The 16846-nt window shown below is 38.6% G+C and overlaps 1 protein-coding gene across 4 annotated transcripts in view; it reads right to left on the reverse strand.

Moving 5' to 3' along the window:
* Nucleotides 1-16846, reverse strand: part of LOC143022228 (uncharacterized) — an 88320-nt gene that overhangs the window by 30004 nt on the left and 41470 nt on the right. For all 4 annotated transcript variants that reach the window (XM_076180347.1, XM_076180363.1, XM_076180355.1 and 1 more), the window contains exons 4-7: nucleotides 14546-14632; nucleotides 11405-11594; nucleotides 3347-3461; nucleotides 2916-3239 (exon numbers count right to left, since the gene is read on the reverse strand). In XM_076180347.1, coding sequence (XP_076036462.1) covers nucleotides 2916-3239; nucleotides 3347-3461; nucleotides 11405-11594; nucleotides 14546-14632 — 716 coding nt within the window. The remainder of the gene's footprint in view (nucleotides 1-2915; nucleotides 3240-3346; nucleotides 3462-11404; nucleotides 11595-14545; nucleotides 14633-16846) is intronic.

A 16846-nucleotide genomic window follows, 5' to 3' on the forward strand; every position in this document is an offset into this window, starting at 1 on the left:
GATAACAATAGAAAATGTGATTACAGACAGTTTAGAGAGTAAGTCATTATGGAGGGGCAACAACAATAAATATAATCAAGACGCCGATATGGCAGCCTCGCGTATCCACTTGCTCCTCATGACGCCTATGTATGCGGCACTGTATGGAAGGGGTTAAGATTCGTTTAAACATCTAAGCAAGATGCTGTAATGACTGCCATTTAATATTATTTGTTATTGTCTGTTTATTATTTACTTGATGTTCATTTATTATTATTTATCTGTCAATTTATCATTATTTACTATTTACCTGTTTGTGTATTATCTAACTATACCTATGCATTTATTTTATTTATTATTATTTATATTACTATCTTTATTTTATTTTACCATTATTATATATTTTTCCACATCCAACCTAGTTATGGACCAAAAGGTCTCCTGTCGGCATGCTACGCCTTTGTAATCCTTTGCAATACATTCTCTGGGAAGAAAGTCAAGCATAAGTACACATTGGAGAGGGTGGTGGATGGAAGGATGGTAGACAGAGCGTTAATGGACTATATAGTGGTAACCAGGAGTACAGTAAGAAGAGTTAAGGATGTACATGCTCTATGGGGAGAGAGTGGGGGAATATCAAGCTGATCCCTCTGAAACTACTACACTAACACTTGTCCCCTTTTCCCTTGTAAGGTGGAACTATACAGGCACCTCCAGTCTTCTGGCACTCTCTCTTAAACAAACATTAAAAAACCTCACCAGCCAGTCAGTCCACCATCAATGTACCTCCCTTTTTCAGACATTCTATATGACCATCCAACCTAGGTGCCTTACCTGCTCTCATCATCTTTACAACTACCTTCACTTAATCTTTCCTTATTTCTCCTCCATTTTCCTCACTCATCACAGTCATTTTCTTAGCGCTTCCTACTGCAACTATCTTTCCCTTCCCATCCTCCTTCACATATAGCAACTCCCTAAAATATTCTGCCCATCTTCCTCTTACTGCTTCTCTTGCATTATCATCTCTCCATCTACACCATTTACCTTTTCTTCTTTACTTGATTTGCCTTTTCATCTCTTAATTTCTTTCCAAAACATTGTTTTATTACTTTCAAAATTTTCTGTCACACTCTTACCCCATTTCACATCTGCTATCCTCTTTGCTTCCTTTATCTTATGCTTTACTTCTCTTTTCTTTGTACTTTTCATATGATTCTCTTGTCCTATTTAACCAATCTGTGAAAGCTCACTTCTGCTCTTCTACAACCTTTTTTGCTTCCTTATCCCACCACTCACTACACTTCCTTCTATTTCCTCCTGTCTTCCTTGTTCCACACACCATCTCTGCACACCTTGTGACCATCCCCATTCCTCCCCACTCCTAATTCTACTCTATCCTTCACTCCTTCCCAGTGCTCTCTCAGCTTCTTGTAATCCTTTTCTTTCTCATTTAAGCAGTTCACTCTAAGCACCTCCCTACCTTCTGTCTTTTTCCTCTTTTTCCATCTATCCTCCCCTCTCAACTTACTTTCCACCAAAATATTATCTGACATTCCCTCATTCTCTCCTCTTAGAATATGTACATCCAAAACTCTTCCTACTCTTCTCCTGGTTACCACTATATAGTCCATTAAAGCCCTATCTAACACCTCTCCATCCACCACCCTCTCCCATGTGTACTTATGCCTGACTTTCTTCCTAAACACTGTATTTGCTATCATCAACTCCCTAGACACATCACCATCATTGCTCCACTAACATTTTTCCTGGAACTCCATACTTCCCAACTACTCTGTCTATTCATTCATCCCCTAACCTAGAATTGAGATCTCCCAATACCATTACAGTGACATTTCTCCCTAAATCCTGTATGCATTCAATTAAATCTATCCAAAAAGCCTCCCTTTCCTCTACATTCTTCTCACAAAAACCCTCATCTCCCTTTCCAGTTTCACCTTCATCCACATTAACCTTGAAGAAACCTCCTTCCACTACACCACACGTTTACCTATCTCTTCACTTACTAGTATTGCCATCCCTTCTCTCCCTCATCCTCTCTTCACTCCTGACACCCTCCCAACTACACTCCCAAACTCAAACTCACAACTCCCTTTCAACTCAGTTTCACTTAATGGCAACACATCCATCTCACAAACATACTGCCTACCTCTTCCCTTTTACTCTCCCTGTACCATAACCATGCACACTAAAAGACCTAAACCTTAGGATTCTGGTTGGAAAACTCCCAAACCCTCTAAATGTCCCTCTTGAGGCTACAGAGTCGGCTGCCTAGTCCTATCTCAGTCCTGTTTTTGTCGCCTTTTACAACTCAAGTGGGAACACTCGGTGGTAGTATTTTTCTCCCCCTACCATGGGGTTCAGCAAAAAAGGAAATGAATATTCAGATAATTGGTACAGAACAGTATTAAGAGTAGGGGGTCAGCATAACAGAGGGGCACAGTATAATAAAGTATCATCATTTCTCTGAATAGAAATTTCCTCTATCACAAACAAAATTATATGTGACTCTGTTCCATAGGGGTGCTCCATATAGACCCTAAACTGTCAGCTGCATGCTACACAGCAGCTTTTAACCTCACAATAACATGCAGCCAATACCCCTGACAGGGAGATAGTATATTCAAAACAATTATCCATGACTACACAGTAATTCCTCAACTGTCCAGTAATGTATTTAGTAAAAAGTGATCATTCAATGTCATATTTTGAAGACATTAATCTCCTGGTCTTCAAACATGAAGCCCTCTAAATATATTTGCACCTAAACACAAGACGAATCTAATATAGATTGAATGAAAATATTCTATGATTTAGTCATAAAATGCAATATGCCTTTGACATTATAAATTTGTCAAAAAAAATTTCAGTGTTACCCTAAACTATGAAAAATATATAAGATCATAAAAACTAACCTTTTATTATTATTATGCTCTTCTGTAGGTGTGTGTCTTGCTGAATTATTGCTACGTTCTCCTTTGGATCCTTTAGACTTTTTGCTATCTTTGGATGAGGCTGCATTAAGAGATGGCCAAGCCTCCCGAATGCCAGGTGAAGGTATACTTGAATCTTGTGAATTTTTTGGTGCATTACTTTCTTTATTATTTGATGACGATGAATTTCTTTTACTGTTGCTGCTGCTGTTACTACTGCTGCTTGTCGAGGTGGTGGTGGTTGTCGTACTACTACTACTACAATTACTGGTTGTGGTGGTGCTTGTAGTGGGTGTTAATGTGGTACTGTATGGAAAATTAAAAAAGAAAATGTAACATGACATAGAAAATAATAAATTGCAAGTATTTCATTTTCATCATGAAAATTACTTTGCTAGTAACTCCTCAATTACCTATTTTTCTCTGTACTATTCATAGACCCTAGATAGTGGTCATGTAATTTCTTTTCGAATTCCTGATGCTTTCCTTGCTGCATTTCTTCTTTAGTAAAACTTGCTGCCTCATCTCCTGTTGTGAACATCAAGAAAACATTACATAAAGAATGCATACTACATGACAGAAATACTATAAAGTAAGTTTACTGTACATACACAAACAAACACAATATTAGGTAAAGGGTTAGATGCAGAGAGGGAATCTAGGTATAGCAGTATACTATGGGGACGGAGAGGGGGATCACTAATTTAATGAACTGGCCTTGCTGTGGATGTGCTCTGTCTTGTGACACTGCTTCTGACCCAAGGCAGTGGACAAGATGCAGGGATGACCCATCATCCAGGAGGTGCCAAGATAAGAGGGAGGGAAGAGGGTGGAGGGGAGAGGAGTGTGTTAGGGATGGAATGGGTGGGAGAGGTTTTTGTGCCTTTGTTTTTTGGCTACCTCCCTTATAAGGAGGAAAAAGGCCTTTGTTATATGTAAGAATACATTATTGAGCAATGCACAGAGAAATGACTAATCTACAAAAAGCTAATGAAAAAATTAACAGAGCTTAATGAACTAAAAAGTAAAATAAGCATAATCAGAAGTGATAACAAGAAAACTGAAGACAGAAACAAAAAAGAGGAACTAAAAAAAAGGGGTCAAAGAACAATTACAAGCAGTGACCAAAAAAGTGGGAGAATCAATTAAGAAGACAGATCTCCTAGAAATAAAAAATCAGTGGAAACAACAAGAAAATCAGAAAATAACATTTAAAGAAATAGTACAACAGCAGGTAGAGGAAAATGCTAAAGAAATGGTAATTAACCTCTTCACTCCGGGGCACATTGCACGTCTGGCAGCATTAGCTGCCCGACGTGCGATGTTGCGTCATAATAATCGCATTATAAAAAAATAAAGTCAGTGCTCAATCGTTCATTCTCTTTCACCCGTGTATTTTGATAACCATAGAAAATATGATGAAGCCAGTTTAGAGAGAATGGAGGTTACGTAGGTACGACTACAATAAATATAATCAAGATGCCGACGTCGGCATCATCGAGTACCCACTTGCTCCACACGCCGCCTACGCAGGCATCACCGTATGGAAGTGGTTAAAGAAAAGGAAAATTGGGTCAGACACACGGTAGATAAAAAAAAAGTGCACTATAGTTTATGGTATTAACCCCTTCAATACAGGCCAAAATCTCGCGGGCAGCATTAGCTGCCAGACGTGCAATGTTGCGTCATGATACTCGCCTTATAAAAAATAAAGTTACTGCTGTATTGCTCGTTCTCTTTCACCCATGAATTTTGATAACCATAGAAAATATGATGAAGCCAGTTTACAGAGTATGGAAGTCATGCAGGTACAACTACAATATATATCATCAAGACGCCGAAATCGGAATCCTCGCGTACCCACATGCTCCTCATGACACCTACATAGGTGTCATCGTATCGAAGGGGTTAAAGAAAACAATGTATACAAATATCAAAGAGAAAAAGAGGAGAAAGAAATTGCAAAGGAAATTCTGAAAGTGGTTCAGGAAGAGGGTCAAGAGTTCGACAAAGACATCGATGAGATGCATAGGAAGGGGCAATACTCTAGAGAAAAACACTATAGGCTACTAAAAATAAAAATAAGGACTCAAATGATAGCTGAAGTACTATCAAAAGCAGCAAAGCTAGCAAATAGTGAAAAATATAAAAATGCATGGATAAAAAGGAAATGAGGAAATAGAAAAAGAAAAGGCAATTAGGAATGAAGCAAATGAAAAAAAAAAAAAAAAAGAGAGAAAAGAACAGACTGAAAATAATGAGTCTTTTTGGAGAGTACTGGACTTGAGGCTGAGAAAATGGTACATCAAAAATAAGAAAAAAAAAAAAACATATACCAAAAAAGACAAGGAAGAAATTAAAAATAACATATGCATAGAATTTCTGGACTAAACAAATTAAACAACTATCTGTTAACAGAGAAACTTGACATAATGGGAATTGTGGAGACAAAATTGAAAGGTCCACTACCATCAAACACTATAGGACAAGGTCTATATAACTAATGGACAAAAAATAGAATGGAAAAACAGAGTGGAGGAATCACTTTTTTTACTAAATGAAAAAAAGTTTAAATGTGACAATGATAACAGATGGAAAAAATCATTCAGAACTATGATTAAAGTTGAAAACGGAAATGTTATAGTGGAAAATTTATAGTAGTATATATGCCCCCAAAACACAGGCTTGGACTGATAGTGATCATTCTAAACTACTGTAAGACACAACAAATACATTAATTGAATTAATGAAAGGAGGAAACATAGTAATTATGGGTGACTTTAATGCAAAGGAAATATGTTGAGAAAAAATGACAGTAACAGGTGGAGAGGAACTTTGGGGAAATATTCTACTGGATATGACCACTGAATACGCATTGACTCAATGGGTGAAAGAAAACACCAGATATAGAAACAATGAAGAACTGTCAAGACTAGACGTAATATTCACATCTGAGCCTGAAATAGTGGACAAAATGGAATACAAGACACCAGTTGGGAAGAGTGACCACATATTAATAGAGTTCAAACTAAATGTACAATATGATGTGTGAAGAGGTGAGAAATGTAGAAAAGGAAGATTGATGTACAACAAATCGGACTTTGAAAAAGTTAGCATTTTCTTTTTCCAAAATACAAAATGGGAAAATTTTTTAAATGAAGAAACAAAGATGGAAGAGAAGTGGAACATATTAAAAGAAAAATACAAACAGGGAACAGATAAATACATAGCAAAGAAACAAAAAAGGGTATACATAAAGTGTTGGTATAACAAAAAGTGTAGTGAAGCTAAAGATAGAAGAGCAAAAAGATGGAGGAAAAAAAAAATGGAGGAAAAAAAAAGGCAAACATCAAACTAAGAAACGAATGTAAAAATATGCAGGGAAGAAAAAAGAAACTATGAAAAAGACATAACAGAAAAATGTTAGGACCAACCTAAACTATTGTACAGATATGTAAATGACAAACTTAAAGACAAACACGAAATAGTGAAACTGCATGAAGGAAATAAAAAATTATATAGATGTAGAAATGGCTGAAATTATGATAAAACATTTTAAATCTGTATTCACAAGTGAAAACTCACAAAATTGAGAGGAAGGACAGAAAGATCCCCTGCAATGAAAGAAATAATGGTGACACAGAAAGAAATAAGGGGAACAGATAAAAAACCTTGATGTCAGAAAGTCACATGGGCCAGATGGAATTGCAAATTGAATATTGAATGTGTAGATGAACTAACGGACAAAATACACAAGATAATTGATTTCTCATTAAAGGAAAAGTACCACAAGATTGGAAAAATACAAATATTGTACCAATATACAAAGGAGGAGACAAAGAAACCCAACAAACTATAGACTGGTCTTCCTTACAAGTACTGTAGCAAAAATATGCAAAAAAAGTTATCAAAAGTAAATGGTTTAAACACTTGGAGGAAAACAAAATACTAAATCCAAAACAATTTGGATTTATAAGTGGAAGATCATGTGCCACAAACTTAATATGCTTTTACTCAAGATTAATAGAAATAATTCAAGAAAGGGACAGAGGGGCAGATTGTACCGTCTTAGATTTACAAAAGGCATTTGACAAAGTACCACACAAAAAGCTACTAAGAAAAATTGAAACAATAGGTGGAATACAAGGAACGTTACTGGAATGGATTAAAGATTTCCTGACTGGGAGAAAAATGACGATGGTACTCAGAGACAAGAATTCAAATTGGAAAGAAATGATAAGTGGAGTCCCACAAGGCTCTGTATTGGCTCTGATAATGTTTGCCATATGTATAATTGACATGGATGGAGGTGTGGAATGTTAAATGAACTTCTTTGTAGATGATGCAAAACTACTAAAGAGAGTAAGTACAGAGGGAAATTGCAAATCATTACAAGAAGACCTGGACAAAATCTGGAAATGGAGTCACAAGAGTGAAAAGAAATTCAACATCAAGAAATGTAGAATAATGGAATTTGGAAAAAGCAAAAAGAGAATATCTGGACTAACCTTGGTACAAAGGAAATTAAAAAAGTCAACTCGGAAAGGGACCTTGGAGTAACTATCACCAATGACATGGCACCAGACAAACATATCTACAAATTAGTCGGAAAAACTTTCAATTTATTAAGATCAATGAAAGTGGCTTTTGACCACATGAAGAAATGGTAAAGAAAATATCAGTTACATTGACAAGACCAAAATTGGAGTATGCTGCGACACAATGGACACCTAGTACTAAAAAGATAAAGAAATTAGAATTTTTAAAGAGCAGTGACAATGATGGCACCAACACTCTCCAAACTGACATACAAAAAAAAAGATTGGACAAACTCAAACTACCAATCCTGGAACAAAGAGAAAGAGGAGACCTGCTAACCATATACAGAATTATGAAAGGGATGGAAGTCCTTGATAGAGACGACTCATTAAAGTGGGATAGAAGAAAAACCAGAGGACACAAAAAGGAACTTAAAAAGGATAGTTACAGAAGAGATTTGAAAAAGAATAGTTCCCACACAGAGTGATAGATATCTGGAACAAACTGAAGAAACGGTGAGTGCAAAAACTATGCATGAATTTGAGATCAAACTGGATGCTGAAAGATACAAAAATGGGTCACTACAAGCATAGCTCTCTTCCAGTAAAATACAACTAGGTATGTACACACACACACGTCTGAGGCCGAGAAATTTTTTTACAAAAAAAAAAAAAAAAAAAAAAATGATAGACAGGACAGGACAAGAAAAAAAAATAAATAGCTTATAGATGGCATGATTTCAGGACTGAACGAATCTAATGACTATCTGGCATTAGAAAAATTAGACATAATGGGTATTGAAGAAATGAAATTAAAAAGTCCTATACCACCAAACACTGTGGGGCAAGGTCTATACAACCATTGGATGAAAAATAGAAAGGAAAAACAGGGGTGAGTAATATTTTTGACTAAGAAAGGCTTTAATGTGACCAAGATAACAAAAGGAAAAAACAATGTGGAATTGATTATGATAAAAGTTGAAAAGAGTGACACACATACATATACCACGGCTCTTCCCCTTTACAAGGGAGGTAGCCAAAAAGGAAAAGGCATAAAATCATTTCCACCCATTCCATCCCTGAATACACTCCACACCCCTCCTCCCTACCTCCGATCTTAGCACCTCCTGGATGACGGAGTCATCCCTGCACCTTGTCCACTGCCCTGGGTCAGAGGCAGTGTCGCAAGACACAGCACATCCACAGTAAGGCTGCTTCATTAAATCGGCGACCCCTCTCTCTGTCCCCCCATGCATAAAAGGAGAAGACGGGGAGAAATCCCTTCGGGCTGCGTCAAATTTTGATCACACATACTACCTTACCCCCCATCCCCCCGCCCATTCCACCTCATGCATCACAACATCATCCATATACTACCATTCTCCATTCACCCCTGTCTTCTGTCCTCTCCCGTCCTTCCTCAACAGACATTCCCCTCTTCCCCAAAGCCCCCTTCACCCCATCCATCCACCTCATCCTAGGACGTCCCCTCATGTTCACTCCCTCCAAATCTGCCTTCCATACCTCTTTTACTAGTCTTTCTTCACTCATTCTTTCCATGCGTCCAAACCATCCTAATACTCTTTCATCAACCCTATCTCCCAACTCCCTTTCCACCCCCGTTCTTCTCCTCACCTCCTCATTTCTCACTCTATCTAGCCTAGTAACCCCATCATACTTCTCAAACACCTCATCTCAAACACATTCAAACTCCTCCTCTCTTATGTTCCATGTTTCTGCCCCATACAGTACTGTTGGCACAATCACTCCTTCATACAGTCTCCTCTTAGCTTCCATTCCCAAATGTCTATTCCTCATTACACTCTTCAATCCACCAAGGCATTTACTCGCTTCTCTCAATCTACATTCTACCTCCACCTTCACTCCACCTTTTCCTGCCACATTTGCACCCAAGTATATAAAACTATCCACTTCCTCCAGTCGCTCTCCCTTAATGTTCACTTACAGTCTACTGCCACTTTCACCCCTTGTACATCTCATCACTTTACTTTTACCCACATTTATCTTTAGCTTTCTTCTATCACATACTCTCCCAAACTCGGTCACCAACTTCCTCAGTCCCTCCTCCAATCCTGCCACAAGCGCAGTGTCATCAGCAAACAACAGCTGGCTCACCTCCCACTTTTCTCCATTTTCTTTAACCATCTCCAATCCCTGACCCACTACCCTTGCATTTACCTCTCGCACTACCCCCATCCATATATAAGTTGAACAGCCTGGGCGACACAACGCATCCTTGACGAAGTCCCAACTTTATCTCGAACCACTCACTCTCTCCATTTCTAATCCTGACACAAGCTCTACTATCGTAAAAACTCTTGAAAGCTCCTAGAAGCTTTCCTCCTATCCCATATATCTTCAGTACCTCCCACAGTGCCTTTCTGTCTACCCTATCGTAAGCCTTTTCCAAATCTATAAAAGCCCAAAAAACATCCTTCCCCTTTCCTATAGCTTTCTCACATATTTGTCTTACCACAAAGATCTGATCTACACAGCCTCTACCCATCCTAAATCCACTGTTCCTCACCAATTACTCCCTCTGTTCCTCTCCTAATCCTCTCAATCAAGATCCTCCCATAAGCCTTCCCAACTACACTTAACAAGCTAATCACTCTGAAACGACTACATTCACACTTGTCCACTTTTCCCTTGTAAAGTGGAACTATACAGGCACTCCTCCAGTCCTCCGGCACTCTACCCTCTCTCCAGCAAACATTAAATAACCTCACCAACCAGTCCACCATCACTGTACATGGCATCCATCCAGACCAGGTGCCTTACCTGCTTTCATCATCTTAACAACTGCCTTCACTTCATCCTTCCTTATTTCTCCTCCATTCTCTTCACTCATCACTCTCATTTTCTTAGCATTTCCCACTGCAACTATCTTTCCCTCCCTATCCTCCTTCACATTTAGCAACTCCCTAAAATATTCTGCCCATCTTCCCCTTACTGCCTTCTCTTCCATTATCATCTCTCCATCTGCACCTTTTACCTTTTCTTCTCTACTTAATTCGCCTCCTCTTCCTCTCTTAATTTCTTTCCAAAACATCTTTTTATTACTTTCAAAATTTTCTGTCATACTCTTACCCCACTTCACATCTGCTCTCCTCTTTGCCTCCTTTACCTTTTGCTTTACTTCTCTTTTCTTTTCTTTGTACGTCTCATATGACTCCCTCGTCCTATTTTGTAACCAATCTGTGAAAGCTCGCTTCTTCTCTTCTACAACCTTCTTTGTTTCCTCATCCCACCACTCACTACCCTTCCTTCTATGGGTAGGAATGGATTTTATGCTTTTGTTTTTTGGCTACCTCCCTTGTAAGGGGGAAAAAGCCATTGGTATGTGTATGTTGTATGGTCCCCACACACAATGAAGGTTATAAGGAAGATTGAGAGTACAAAGGGTAGCAACCAAACTGGTTCTCAACCTGGCAGATAAACCATACGAGGAAAGACTAAAGGTCTGCCAACTTTGAAAGATCGAAGAGAAAGAGGTGACATGATTATGGTGTTCAGGTCACTAAAGGAGATAGATTGCATTGATAGAAGAGATTTTCTGATTAAAGATGGGGGGAGGGCTTTAAGAGGTCATGAAGTAAATTAAGAGAGACCACATGTCAAAAGGAGGTGAAGAAATACAGTTTTCCATATAGATGTATATGTGGAATAGCTTAGGTGATGTCCAAGCTCAAACAATACACAAGTTCAAATCTAATAATAATTTGAATTCAAAGATATAGATTAAGTTGGAACTGTACATGAATTTAAGTCTAGGTGGTATGTCAGAAAATTAGAGAATAGGAGACAAGACCCAATGTGCATTGCTCCTTTCCTGTATACTACAATTAGGTAAATTAGGTAAATACACATTTATTTATCTATAAAAATAACACTTTGAAGTTAATGTCTTACCCAACTCATGAAGATACATGCAGTCTGGCTTAGGACATTGCTGATTCTTCATAAAATGGGAGCAATACTTCGTGGTTCCTAATGATGCCTTCAAGGTTCGACCATCAATATGAATATTATTTACGGTTTGTATTGCCTTTAGCGCATCTTCTGCTCGTTGGTAGGTAACGTATGCTGATGCACTCGGCCCCTAGAAATTAAGAAAAATAATTCTATAATACCATAACCCAAACAAAAAATACATCCAAGACATAATTCTAATTTTTATCACATGAAAATTAGACAATTACATTATAAATATATTATAACATTTCCCTAGACATCTCCTATTTACCCACAATAAGGACCAATGATTGGTGTTGTGGACATGACATGGAGGATATCATAGCTACCTCCTTGTAATCTAGTTTTCTTTTGAGTAAGAGATGTTCTATGCCAAGCTTGACTCTCTAGTTGACCAATGCCAACCACGAAACACACCTGTTTTGCACAACTTCAGTGCAGTTACTGGCACCAACAGAGCTGACTATGAAGTATATATTGACCACCATGATTCTGCAACCAGGAATATTAACAGTTCTCTCTTTTGGAACTTCACAAGGTCCAGAAGGAAGAGGATTATTGATTCCTGATTCCAAAGATGAAAGCTACAATGATGGAGGAGTGGCCAGGGTGATCAATTACATACTTGTTTGTACTCATAGGAAGATTCTGCAGAATTGCAGGGTTTATCAGTGTGCCGAATTAAGTGATCACTGACTTGTGGTTGCAACACTCATGACTGCATATCAAATCCAGGAGAATCCTGAGATGTAACCCACCTGGGTTTTATCTGGAGAAGCTCAGGGATGATATGTGGGCCCTGGAGTACGTGGTACCAATTAATAATTGGATTGAAGTACTTGACACTTGAGGATCCTGAAGAACTGTGGGACACCTTTAAATGTGAATTCTGAAGCCTGCCAAGGAGTGTGTTGGAAAGTGTCCAAGATTGAGTGCTGGTGTGCTGTTGCAGATGAGAGCTCTCATGAGGATAGATAAAGAGAGGCACATCAGGAGAATCACTGAGGCTGACCTCAGGTCTGCTTACCTAGCCCTGAAGAAACTCTGTTCCAAATATATGACTCAGATGAGCACAGTCCAAACAGTTGATTGCCAGCTAGTATCAGATATGGGGGTTTGTAGCCCTTTGCCAACTATTTTGAGCAGTTGCTCATGAGTGACCCTCCAAATGGACTTCATCCCCTTGATGGTGTTTAGATGGCAGTTGCTGACCCACCAAAAAACTAATCTCTGCCCTCTCTGACACAATTCAAAGAGGCTATGAGTAAATTAAAGGATGAAATAGCAGCTGGCATAAAAAAAATCAGTGCAGAGTTGCTAAAAATTGAAGACAAGACCATGATCTGTGGGTTGCATGTGGTACTACCTGCTGTCTGGTAGTCCAATACTATTCCCTCTGACTAGAAAAAAGTTCTGGTCATTCCTAACTGGAAGGGGAAGGGGGACCGGAAGGACTTCAACAACTACTATGGTATTACACTGCTCAGTGTGTCAGATATGGTGCTAGTCCATCTGTTGCTGATATGGGTTAATCATCTACTAAAGTTTCAGAGGACTGAGTAGTCTGGGTTTATACTAGGTAAGTCAACAACTAATCAGATCCTAGCATTCTGTATTTGTGTGGAGTGATGACATGAGTTTCAACAGGGCTTTTCCTACAGCTTATGGTGATCTCAAGAAGGCATCAGACTCAGTGCATCATGGGCCCTGGGATCTTCTGCAGATCTATAGGATTCTTGCTAAGATTACGGAGTTGATGACTGGCTTATACTCTGGGGCACAGAGTGCTGTCAAGTATGGAGAAGGCATGTCCAGTTTCTATTCTGTTAATTCAAGAGTGAGACAAGGGTGCTTCCTCCTCTTAACACTTTTCAACACCAACACAGACTAAGTATTGAATGGAGGTGTCAATTGATGTCACTGTAGAACATCAATTGGCAATACTAAAGTCTTGACCATGTCTTTGCTGATGATGCTGTCCTTCTTGCCGAGTCCTTGGAGGTCCTGTTTGTAGCCCTTGAATCAATTCATAGGGAGGCAAAACCACTTGGACTTTAGGTCTCCTGGTCCTTGGGTACTGGATGACACAATTCAGTATGTCCATGCATGTAGCAAGGATACTGAGGTCTTAGAAAACTTCACATACCTTGGTAGTGTAGTGCATAACAATGGTGGGTTATGTTAGGAGGAACTTCAAAGGACTGGCATTGCCCATGATGTTATGGAAGCACTCATCCAGAGTATATGGCATTGTTGATATCTACAAAGGACTATGATCCGAATCTTCAAGTCCCTTGTGCTCCCTCTCTTGCTGTATGAATCTAAGACATGGACACTGAATGTTGACTTGAAGATGCGTCTCAATATCTTTGATACCAAGTACCTTTGGAGAATCATGGGGTATCACTGAAATGCCAACAGGAGATCTTTTGGTCCTACCTAGATATGGACCTAAAGGTCTCCTGTCGGCATGCTCCGCCTTTGTAATCCTTTGTAATGACTATATCATACCAGAGACTGTACCATGAAACTCAGTCTAAGCCTGTTCCCTGTATAATTCATGAATGTCAACTCTGGCTACATGGGCATGTGGCATGTTTCCCTGAAGTTGATCCCACTCACAGGGTTGTCTCCGCAAAAGACAACCCTTGATGGAGGAGATGAAGGGGATGGAAGCCCACAGACTTCACTGGTGGAACAAGTTGATCAAACCTGTCAAGAGTTCTTTGAAGTGGAAAGGGAGGGTGGCTGCATGGGAGTTCATACAGAGACCATGGGGACGGACTGGTGACAACATGTGAATGGAACAACAATCTCCCTGGTGTATGCTCCCAATTGATGATGATAATGATTTATCCTATCACACTTTCTATAGAAAATGAAAAGGTATTAAAGTTTTTAGTATGCTATAAAGCATATTCTACTTTTACTATATTCATTCTTATTACCTCAGTTTACAGCTACCTCCCTTGTAAAGGGGAGAAATTAAGGTACGTAGTCTGAACGTAACTAATTAGGTTAGAATAGTATAAAAAATATGTACTTGATACTGACAAAACAATTCCAATGGTAACTTACCTGTGAACCCGCATAGCTTGTGCTATGATTTATTACTACTTTGTGTATCTTCCCAAATCTGCCAAAATAATCTGGTTTTTTTAACGTCTGAAAATGAAAAGAAAAAGAAAAATATAGTCAATAATAACAACACAGATACTCTCTTCTCTTCCTCCACAACCACCAAATACCAGCCTCCGGAAACATATTCATAATCATATCACTCACCGCTCCATTAACACACTGAAAGACAACACACTGCTGCATGCCAAACCCCCTGATATCCACCCTTCTGAATCCTCTCTCCCACGAAAGGACAGAGTCCACCTGACCAGACTGCGGTGCAGCCACCACCCAGCACTTCTTAGCTACCAGAAGAGGCTGGATGACCGCATTGTGAACAGCTGCCCAGGATGTAACACTTCACCCCATACCATACAACACATAATGGAAGACTGCATTATACACAATCATGCACGCAAACAACACAACATACACTCTATAAAGGATTTGTGGGAAAACCCAGTTTCGGCTGTGGTATTCCTTGGGGAGACGGGACTGCTCAGACAGACAGTCTAGGGAACGACAACAACAATAAACAACTTCAAATCTACTCTTTTGACATCAACTCACTTTCACATGAAACTTACGACAATGTGTCTAATAAATCCTGGACAATGTGTAAACATTAATGCTTAACTGTTAATATAACTAAGCTGAAAAATGTATCAGCAAAATGGTGGGTGAAACATACATAATATTGATAAACATAGGATTAGCATTTCAATACAGTGAAAGTCTATTCTTTTCAGCATGAAACCTTTTGGAAAATACAATGTTACGGCACTTTTATAAAATAATCCCATTCTGAAAATTTTCTGGCCTTTCAGTACATTTTCTTAAATGTAGCAAGACATAGCAGTTTTGAAAAGGGTGCTTCTTTTGTCAGCACTAAGCCTAGCTAGTTTAGCTGTCTTTAGTGATGTCACAGACTTAACTCCTCCCATTAGGATCACTAGCTAGCTATAATACTGAATGTACTTAAAGAATATTACCTATGAAATAGGTTTAAATATGCTGTAACATAAAGAATACATACTATATAATCATACATTCATTCGTTGTCAGCCTCTTATGCCATGCACAATCACAGTTAAAATCTACACTAAGATCAATCTTACACTTCATGTGTAAAAACACATCAAACACAGGATTTTTTATGATAAAAGATACCATATGTTGCTTATTAAATATATACAGTATTGTGTAACTTTGATGAAAAAATATGTATTAGAATGCATCTATTCTTTGTTTACAGGCCTGCACTAATGGCCCATCACATGTCCAGAGCACTGCACACAAATCTATAACAACAACAGCCTTGTTCAAGATATTCCATATATGCAATCATAAGAATATTAGAAGAAGACTACAAGCAACCATAAGGCTGATACTAGGCAGTTCAATGTCCATTACCACCTACCATCCCCATCTATAAGGTTATCTAATCTTCACTCAAAACAACCAATAATTTAAGCACTCAATACATATTATGTCTATTCCATTAGTTATCCATTCTATTGGTAAACTAGTTCTTGCCATTTCCTTCTTAAATCTAAATTTGTCCAACTTAAAACCATTCCTATGAGTCCTATTTTGCTGTCTTAATATGATGACCTTGCATGGATCACCCTTGTTAAAGCCCTTGACCCATTTGAATACCTCTATTTGATCACCCCACCACTCTACATTTTTCCAGTGAGTGTAAGGTACCTAAGCCTATGTTTTTAAGGTAAATTTCTAGGCCCTTGTATAATTTTGATTATCCTCCTCTGTACTAATTGGGATCCGGGCCGGATAGCGACTGTCAAAACAGCGACAGTCATAATAGCGACTTCATAAGGGCGACGTAATCAGGTGAGCGACTTTCAAAACGGCGACTGTCCTAATGGCGACCGCATTATAACAGCGACTGTAATAATAGCGACTTTACTACCGACCGGTCAGAATGGTCGCAGACTTATATTTCAATTGCTTGTGTTTTCGTGTTTGTATTTACGCGTTCAGTTGTGTTTACTTTGTGAGATAGGTTCAGAATGAAATATGCTCAAAAGGTCGCAGACTTATGTTTCTATCGCTCATATTTATTTGTTTGTGTTTACATGTTTGTGTTCACTTCGTGAGATAAGTTCACTGAAGTGAATTTACTGGTCGGTTGCTCGGTCGTCGGTTTTTTAATTCTTTTTATAATATTTTTCTTTCAATAATAAGTAAATAATAATAGAAACATTTAGGATTGGCCGAAACGTCGTACCCTGCATA

The sequence above is a fragment of the Oratosquilla oratoria genome, chromosome 3 (genome assembly GCF_046742065.1).
Source record: "Oratosquilla oratoria isolate Oo_2021 chromosome 3, ASM4674206v1, whole genome shotgun sequence".
Lineage (NCBI taxonomy): Eukaryota > Metazoa > Arthropoda > Malacostraca > Stomatopoda > Squillidae > Oratosquilla > Oratosquilla oratoria.